The sequence below is a fragment of the Charadrius vociferus genome, unplaced genomic scaffold, assembly GCF_000708025.1.
Source record: "Charadrius vociferus isolate BGI_N301 unplaced genomic scaffold, ASM70802v2 scaffold390, whole genome shotgun sequence".
In the NCBI taxonomy this organism is placed as follows: Eukaryota; Metazoa; Chordata; class Aves; order Charadriiformes; family Charadriidae; genus Charadrius; species Charadrius vociferus.
In genome coordinates, this window is record NW_009646433.1 from 1,671,516 (window position 1) to 1,681,551 (window position 10,036).

The 10,036-nt window shown below is 41.7% G+C and overlaps 1 protein-coding gene across 1 annotated transcript in view; it reads right to left on the reverse strand.

The window, feature by feature from the left end:
- The window catches only part of RNLS (renalase, FAD-dependent amine oxidase), a 75,513-nt gene extending 66,257 nt beyond the window's left edge, over positions 1 to 9,256 (reverse strand). The window contains exons 1-2 of the mRNA XM_009881546.1: positions 9,121 to 9,256; positions 7,762 to 7,920 (exon numbers count right to left, since the gene is read on the reverse strand). Coding sequence (XP_009879848.1) covers positions 7,762 to 7,920; positions 9,121 to 9,202 — 241 coding nt within the window. The 5' untranslated portion in view covers positions 9,203 to 9,256. The remainder of the gene's footprint in view (positions 1 to 7,761; positions 7,921 to 9,120) is intronic.
- Positions 9,257 to 10,036: the final 780 nt, after the last annotated feature.

Sequence of the window (10,036 nt, forward strand, 5' to 3'; positions counted from 1 at the left end):
ATACTGGAAAAAAACCTGAAGACAGCAACCTGTATTATCAGCAGCTTCTGAAATACTGGGTTACATAGCCAGATTCTGTCTTGAAATGAGGCGAAAGCTACACTAGTCACTGAACAACGTTTATCAGGGCTTTTTTTAAAAAATAATGGAGTCACAGGAGACCCCACACAGTGCTCCAAGTGTCTCTGGGAAGGTGGATTTAGCAAGGAATTCAAATCCTAAGGAAGAGCAAGGCAGCCAACAGTAAATGCAGGCTTCTATGGCGATGCAGGTAAATCCAAAACACGATATAGCTAAAATACTAACAGGATATGATAATATTCTGGATGGAAATTATAGAAGAAAGAGGACACTGTTCTCAGCTTCTCCGACAACATAAGCCACTGCTGTTTGGTCTTTTCTGCTACTACACCCGCCAGCCGAATTTTGGTTAGGAACGTGGTTTAGTGGTGGGTTTGGCAGTGTTAGGTTGATGGTTGGACTCAATGATCTTAAAAGGTCCCTTCCAACCTAGACAGTTCTTACGATTCTGTGACACGACTGCCTGCTGGCCATGCAGGGAAGAGGATTAAGGAACTGACCCAGGTTTTAATCAAGTAAGGAACAGGCTGAAAGCAAGGGGACAGAGGAAACATGCCTGCATCCTAATTTTCACAGTCAGCTACAACTGACCCGACTGCAAATTTCTAAATAGAGATGGGGTTCACATCTCTCTCAGGTTTGCTCAGCTCTGGAGCCCACACAGCCACCGACTAAACCAGACCAACCTGCTAACACAAACCTTTTAAGTTGTTGGATTTTTCCCCTGGTGTTAGTTTTCAGCCACATGAGTGAGCTGATCCATCTGACACCTTGAAGGCTGACAATGTGCATTGCGACGCTTCTGCAAAATAAAAACCCCTACCGTCTACATCTCACTTGATAGCACAGGAGAAGGAAGGTAATTTAGCTTCTACAAAAAGTGTCTGAGGGTAAGTTATCCCTGAGGGTTGTTTTTTTTTTTTTTTTTTTAATACAAGAGCATACCATACGTTCTTGGAAATTATGATGCCAACTGTGAAAAGCTGACTGCAAGCTCAATGCAAATTTTATGTTTGACTCAATGGAGCCAAAATCTCATTAAATTTAAAATTAATATTATTTTTTTTTTCCTGCTCTAATCCAGATGTGGACTGCAAAAATAACTTAAAAGTTTGCAGACATATCCGTGGGAGGTAAAGATAATCTTTATAAAAGAACGGTCTCAATTACAGTGGTGCGAGTGGCCAGCAACTATTAAAAAACCCCTAGAAATCCATGAAAACCCATCCAGTCTAGAGGCACTGCCTAAGCTATGAGAATACATTAAAATGCACATAGCATTAAAAAAAAAAAAGTGTTCCAATGAAGACTTCTGTCTGCCTATTTGATTGCAGCACTAATTAAAAAAAAAATAATCCCAAAGCAAGCAATTAAATGTAAAGACTGCTTGCAAACCTGCACCAGGCCTTTCAAAGGTTTTCAACTCTATAAAAGCACTAGTTTGAGTTGTAGATTTTTACATCAAAACAACGGCTATAAAGTCAAAGTCAGCCTGCGGTCACCTTCGCACATTTCTCTCCCAAGTATGCTGAGCAGGTGTGGTCACAGGGAAGGAGGGAGAGTTTTTCTAAATGTGTTTCCCCCTTTTCCCTCCACCCACAACCCCTCCCTCCCCACCCTCCCCCCCAAAAAATAAGAGCAAAAACTTCAAACAAAAAAGGATTTTACACAAAGGGAGGGGCGAGATGTACATTTTCATTGTTTCCCAAAAATCAAACCATTTTAGATTCAGAATCTAAAAATTCAATTCTGATATAAATGCCTTAACTAGATGTACTGAAGAATAAGTTCTTAGTAGCACATCCAAGCTTCTTACAACACAGAAACCATCAGCTCATTAAATGCATGTCCCACGAGACACAAATAAAGAAGTTTCAGAATTGCTCAGTTTGGTCACATTTCTTGGCAGGGAACTCTTTTTTTTTTTTTTTCCCCCCCTCCTTTAAGCTCATGGCAAAGAGCAGCTTTGGAAAGATTTCTCTATCTAAACACAATCCCTGGATAGTACCAAAGACTGCCTGCTGTTGGGAAAAACTGAGAGGTATCTGTGTTTATTGTGGAGATAAACAAGTTTTAGAGCATTTATTTGTTCTGTTCCAAGTATGTCCTGTGCTCAAATACCATCACCTTTATTATTTAAAAAAAAAAAAAAAACCTAACGTGTGCATACACACATGGGCTCATGTTTACCTGATCTGATATTCCTGGGGGCGCGTTCTCTGTTTTGAGATACACTGCTAGAATGACGTAAAGAGGCAAAACAAGCATTAACTAAAGTTCTGTGATCAAGTCCCCTGGTATTGAAGCGCTCTGCCCACCAGCATACGCAGTAGGGACAGGAAGATAAGCAGGTTACAGTCCAGGTTCCAGTAATTACAGATAGCCAGATCAGGCTAAATTAAGTGTGTCAACACAAAAACAGCACTGCCTGATACGTCAGAAGTAACTTTTTTTAAAACTGGTTTAGCTAAATCAGCACAATCCGCTGCCCGTTTAACATGCAGGTGCTCCCAATCTCTCCTGGGACTACACAGGAAACCTAAGCTTAGAATTCAAACCGCAGATTCACGAGCATTTCTTTGCTCACACTGTTCAATCCCTCGCACAGCTCCTGTGCTGCTCTTCTACCCTTGCTGAAAGCACAATAACATGCCAGTAAGTCTGTGGGCCACATGGCGAACTGAAGATCACACCACTGATGCTGCTAAAAATAACTCCCCCATCTTTCGGGGGCGGGCGGGGGGGACTGCATTATTGCAGGCCCACAGATGGTTGTGACGATAATACAGCTGACTTGCAGGAGGTAGGGTAGAACAAGTAATAGGGACTGCTGGAAGAAGTGTTTCTGCAACGTTACCAGGCACTAAAAAAAGATGCTGTGACGGAGCGAAACCCTCTCTGTGGGGTTTCTGTTTAAGAGCTGTCATCCTGGTCTGGCAAAAGGATCTAACGTGGGTTCCCCTGGAGTGGGAAGCAGCTGCCCCGCTCCCTCCAAGTCTGAAGACAAAAGGCAGCATACTTTCCTCTTCCAGCATCGTTTCTTGCTTTTTTTCTTCTGTTTTACTGTGAGATCTGTCAAATCAAAGTTTCAGCTTTCTACCAAAGGGAGACAGAGTTGACTGACAACAATAAAATGCTAAGTAGCCCTTTATCTAATATATTTTCTATTTCATTCTCCTTATCAAACCACTCGCGCTCACACACACCAGGTTTAATCCTCACACTTATCAGACGAAGAGGGTCACTGGAATCAGCGTGCTAACCTATTTGACTTTTGACAGGCTTTCAATGTGTTCCACTAGTAACTGCAGAACAAGTCCATTATAAGTACTGTAGATACAAAGAAACACCTAAAAATAGGCTAAGTCAAATACACGCTTAAGAACACGCATGGCCTACTTTAATTTTTTTTTTTCCTGATGTGCAATTCCAGCTGCAGTAGCCTGTTTTTAAAAAGTACTCCCTAAGAAGGGAGGCAATACCTGAGCTGCAGAAGGCAGAGAACACGTAACAACTTCGCTTGCTTTAAAGGCTGTTGTAGTGGTTTCAGTGGCAGCCGAACAGACAAGCAAGCGTGCGCTGCTCCTGCTTACACCCTCCTCTGCTCCCAGATGTGCAGTCCCACCCTCTCCCTTCTGCCTGCTTTCTCAGGCTTGTCAGACCATTCCACGAACTAACACAACTCCTTGACTGTGCGAAGACAACCCCCATGACTACCTATAGATCTCACTGGACTGGCGAGTCAGATCAACTCAGAGGAGAGTACAAAATGCTGCAGTGGAAGGCGAGAGGTGGAGCTGACAGCAGCAGTGGGAGGTAGGGACAGGATGCCACACACTGAATCACAGGTGAGATTCACAGCCAGAAGCGAAACAAAAGACAGCTCACCCTAACTGTTAGGTTACGGCGAAGGAAAGCTGTATTCTGCCCAGCTGCATCATGCAAACAGTTCTCCCGCAGGCAAGGACAGACGGTTTTGCTACAGAGTAAGATGCCCCATATTTCTGCTGCTGTAAACCAGACAACGGCCTCTCACACCTCTATCAGAGTGTATTGCCCAATTTTACCAACACAGATCCTCCTGCTACTACAACCTCAGTCAGTACTAGCACGCTTCCGTGTTAAATGAGTGACAGGTTTTTACAGGACCACATGAATATCAACAGCTAGTCTCATGTGGAATTAATAACTACTTGTATTTCCAGAAAGCACAAATATTTGCACGGTGTGACCTCAGCTTCTAAAGTCTGATAAGTAACTAACAAATCAGTGTACATGTTTACATTAGACATTTTAGATAGGTTAGGTAAAGAGAGCAAACTCAAAGCTTGGATAAGCCCTGCTAAGATTGCTTGGAACTGGAATTACAAAATTCAAAATTTATCGTCACGCTATCCAAAAATAAACACGTTCGCTCAGCAACAACTCATGAAAAATTATCAGAGTTGCACTTTCCTAATTCACATTATAAAGCCTCCTTACGTAAATACAGTCCTATTTTACTTGTGTCTCCTCATCTGCTTGTATTATTTAAAACATGTGGGACATTCACACAGATGGAAAAAAAAATAGGTCAGGCTTGAAACAAAAGCCAAGCGATTCTGTTTTATTAGCAGATTAAATGTGCGGAACTGTAATTTTAAATTCCAAGTAAAGCAACTTAATGAAAACATTCTGAACACACAGATAAAAACTACTGCGAGTTGTTGCAATCTTTAACTGCCATGTTGCCAAACATCTTACTAAAAACAGAGTCGATGAAAAAGGCTGTCAATCCGATTTGAAAATGCACAAAAAATGACTGTATTGCTTGGTGATGATATGGATTCTGGTATATAAATCTAGGATTTTTCTAACATCAGCAGCCAATATAGCAGTCCAGCATGTCTGAAATACTATTAGGTGATGAACATTTGCAAAATCTAGTCCTTTCATTTGCAAAGATCCTGCTTTTAAGCAAATTTATTCCTTTTCTGATACTGAATTTATATTACAAAACTCAAACATTTATTCATTTTCCTTTTACCTTCTGCATAACCACAACATTTACTACCAAAACATGTAAAGCCCAAATACAAATAAGTGCACTAAATTTAATTTAGTTATTCAAGCTGACTGTCCTAAACATCATTTGATTGCTGCCACCTATTGTTGTACCAAACATGTTGCAGGGAGTTATAACCCCCTTTTCCCCTTCCACCTCAACCCAATATGAGTACTCAGCTATTTTAAAAGCTCAGAAAGTTACTAACTCTTCACATACCACATGTTATGTAAAGAAAGTAAAGCAAGGGAAAAATGAAGACATTGCAAAAGGATTTTTTTTTTTCTTTTGATTAATTTTGCTTGGTAATTCCACCATAACTTCAAGTGAACGCAGGGGGGACAATTTCTGAATCAAAACCAACCAAATCAAATCAGCGAAGGGTAATTTCATCAGATACCAGTATCAAAGAGCCCTAAGAATGCCTGTTTCACAGACCACCAATTCAACAACTTTACCAGTGTAAGAGATTTCAAAGCTTATGACTTGCAGCAGCATTATTACTGCTTCAGTCTCTGCTATTGCTATATGTGCAACTGATAAATTCTACTTGAGCATGAGAGCTGTAGTGGGAATGAATAAAGGTTGAAAATAAAGATGAATAAATCTAAAAAGATTGGCCATAGGCAAGCCACTTCCTTCCCTGCCCCTTTTCAGTTAAGAAGTGATAAATGCTCGTAAAATTCAAAGAATACAAGCCTAACAAAATACAAGTAAACAGGACAAAATACTTTATCTATGTAAATGCAGGCATACACATGTACATATGTGTGTATATATACACACTTTATATATATATATATAAAAAAGTAAAAAAAATAGATGTGTATACACACTACATTCTTCATTAATCTAAGTTTTGGCTTTACATTCAGAAAAGAAGTAATTCTGGAATAATCATTTCTCACACAGTCCATTTAAAATGGTAATTCTAGGTTGCCAAAGGCCACTTAATTCTGTCTCCTCCTAAATGTATACAATTTCACATTGACATAATGTTCAGGCTCATCTAAAAGGTTAAAGAACAGGAAAAAGACACAAATTAAACAGGCTAATGAAAGCTTTAGTCCGCAGAGCTTTAAGTATTAAAATGGAAACTTTGCAACTGAACATAAAATTTGGGAGGGTCATTATTTCACAGTCTTAATTCTCTGGATATCATGTAAATAAATGAAACTGATTTTCAAAAAAACAGTTCTGCAATGAAGAGGAACTCACAACACATGTGCACACAGGATGCTTTTGTTGAAGCACCTAACTACAAATATAAGAGCCTAAATTTCAGGACACACCTCTGAAAATGTGAGCATAGGTGTCCGAACTGTTTAGTTATTAAAAAAACCCCACATACTGCATGTTTATGGCAATCATCTATGGGATCACCGACTTCCTTTCAGCAGCTGTCCACAACCACCTACCTTAAGTTTAACATGAAATTGCAGCTTAAAATCCCAAAAGAGGTGCATCCGGGAAACCCCCGTTCTCTGTCAGCAAAACTCAGCTCTTGGATGTGCAATCAATATAAGGTTGAGATTTAGAGACACAGTGATGTACCCTGACCCTCTGTAAGTTAAAAAGGATCCAAAATCTACACCCTATTCAGGCTCTGAAACACCTTCACTATATTCCACTCATTTCTTAGCCTAAAGAAACAGTAGTAAAGAAGCCAATAGCTCCAACACTAAGGAACTCCAGGGTATGGGGAATCAGTCCTGCTGCCCAAGATGAAGAATTAATTCCAGACTGGAAACCTGGAAGCCGGTCTCACACAGGGTACAGGCAGAGAGAGGAAGAGAAGTGGGGATAAAGGGAGGAGAAGACAAAACTTCCTGGGTTCCCTCAGGTAAAAGTTAATCCGGCCCTGGAAGCCTCACACCTGAGACAATTGCACCTAAGCTAGTAAACTTGTCCAGACCTGAGCTCGTGCTTCTTCCTCAGCGCTGAGCTGCTCTTTCTAAGCCTCCATGGCACTGTTAACACATTCGCCCCAATAAGTCACCAAGGGATAACTGAGATTTACTCAGGTTTGGGGAATACAACCCCCAGGGGGCAGCCAGAAACAGCAAACAAGCTGGAGGGTCTGAGAGGCTTTGGTCTTACAAATTAGAGACCAAAGAGTTCTGAGCTGGACTTTTTCCTCCCCTGCATTTCACACGATTTTAGGCTCACTGAAATGCCCTAGGGATTCTTCCCCACAGCACAGTTGTTATTCAAGTCTTATTCTCTGGGTCATCCCTGCTGCAAACATACCAAGGGCAGCACTGAAAATCAGCATGACACGTTGACAAAGAGATAGCGACAAGGAAACCACCATGTGGGGACCAGCTGAGGCGTATTGTCTGATTCAATAACTATTGCCAAGTTACAGAAAGACAAGTCCTGAATTTAGAAGTCGGCAAAAAATTAAAGATCAGATTAAAGACTAACTCATTTATTTAGATATTTTTGCTATCAAAGTATTACCACTCATGTGCCACACATATGACCTCGAAATTACCCACCTCCTATCGTTTTCAGATTCACCCTATTCTAGCGGAAATTAAGAGATAGCTCAGGCTGTTGAGTGTTTCTTTCTATACAAGGTGCTCAATTGCCATTTTGGGCTATATACCTGTGATTTTGAGGTATGAACTTACTGTTTACAATGTCACCTTGCAGCTGAAGAACTTGTGGAACAGGCATTGTGAGAATAACTATATCAAACTGTTCCGGCGGTCCCATTTTCCTGGAGACTTCCCATTTCCCATCTCGGAGAGAGATGCTAGTTACATGCTGTTCATAGAAGACATCTGCACCTGCTTGGAAAAAGAAGTAGTTAAATACACGTAACAGTGAATTCCACAGAGAAAATAGTTTCCCTTAGTAACAGGATGACTTGTAAACAGTGAAGCATACAGTCTTAGCACAAAGTTTCACAAATTAGGTTGAATCAATTTAACAGCCTGCATATGACTTTAAAAGAGGGGATCCTCATCAGCTGAAAAGATCCCATCACTGCCCTGTGATAGGGCATCTGACTCCTCTCAGACAGAATTCACCTCAGTAAATAGATGTAAAACTACCAGCTGCTCCCTTTGTCAGGTTAGTTTACTGTGGGTTTAGTGAGATGAACCAATTCAGAGTGAAATCTGATGAGTGCAGGAGGCGGCACCTGGTAAGCAATCAAAGCACGCCCCCAGGAGCTGAAAAAAAGCGTTGCCCGGTTAGCCTCTCTCCACATATCAGAAGACAGGAACGTAGTTAATTATTTGTAAGATTAGGGTCCAAAAAACCTGCTAATTAAAAAAAAAAAAAAAAAGACAAAACTAATTACATGAAAGGAGCAAAGCTTGACTCCTTATAAAGCTAACGGTTTTCAAACCAGAGTTAAATTAGTCACTAAACTGTACAAGTAGTTCTGCCACATTACACCTAATGCGGCAGTTACATAGTTTAAACTAGCGGGTGATCTCCTTCAGTCTTTTCTAAAGGACTTTCAGCACAGTAGGCTCACATACTGCATAAGCACTCATTTCTACACAACACAGGATATAGCTCACTGCTTTGCTCCCAGTTGCTCAGTTAAACAGCACAGTTAACTTACTTGTGCAAAAAACACCCAAACGCTCACCTCGTTCAACCTGCAGCTCAAATCTCTCCTCGACCGTGACCTCACTCCTACTAAATTATCTCTGTCCTAATTGTGTTAGGTCCGACTTTCATATGCTAAAGCCAACAGTGTAAATAGAAGCTTGGTCCCTGATGCTACAGACATTATATTTATACAGAGATTTTTATATGGCAGCAGTGCAGCTGAAGTCAGTGAAGCGCCTGCAGGACTTGGAAATTTAAATTGCTCCCAGACATGTTTATCTGTCTAAGCGACTTCAAGACACACATAAACAAACAAGGAACATTCTCATTGAAGATTTAAATTTGAAAGACAGTTGAAGAATGTAATCAAAACCACAACCATTAAAACCTTTCATTTCATACAAAGGCATCTAAAAAATTACCTGACTGTTTTAAATAATACTTGACAACCGAGGAGATGCCCTGGGGTGCCATGTAATTGCACGAGCCTTCTTTCACTACCATTCCTTCAATGGGTGCAGTCAGCGGTTCCAAGATGCCATGAGACAGAAGTTCCTCGTAGAAGCTTAAAGGGGGTCAACAACACAGAGGTGAAAATACACTGCATGAAAACCAATGGCAGCTGTCATTATTTTTCACAATTCAAATTAAGACCAGCCTAACTCTCCAATTTAGAGAACAGTTTTTAATGACTGCGTGAGGTTCAACCTGTGTTTCATCAGGCCAGGCTATGCGTGAACAGGAACCATAGCTATAAAATGACAAACTACCTTGCTATTTTATTAGGGGCTGGTCTTTAACACGAGACCAAGGCTGCCTACCGTGCCTGTAATAGGAACTGTCAGCGGTTTGACCTGCAGGTTTCAGCACTAACCGCGGCAGGGGCATACCAGACAGTTACTTAAAGCTCTGAATATCAGTTCAGACCACATTGCCACCATGGGGCACAGGAATACGCCAGCAGCCAGACATGAGGGCCTGCAAAACACCTGCCTCTTCCCCTGATATCCACCCAAACTTCGTGTTTTTACATCACGTACCGCCCTGCCTACCCAGCAAGCCCAAGCAGGCCCCACCAATGCCATCCCCCCCTCCCCGTCCCCACAGCTAGCCACTCTTCAAGGTCGAGACGTCGTGTCCCCACGAAGACAAGACGCCTGACACCTTTCATACCCAGCTTTCCATCACCTGCATGGCACTTAGGTGACGCTGAGGCGCGCCAGCTCTGGAAACACCGAAGAACTCCGTGGGTTTAAGCAGCGGGGCCGCACCAGGGGCGAAAACCGTCAAGTGGCGAGGCCGCAGGGCCGGGCCGGGCCGGGCCGGGCCACCAAACCC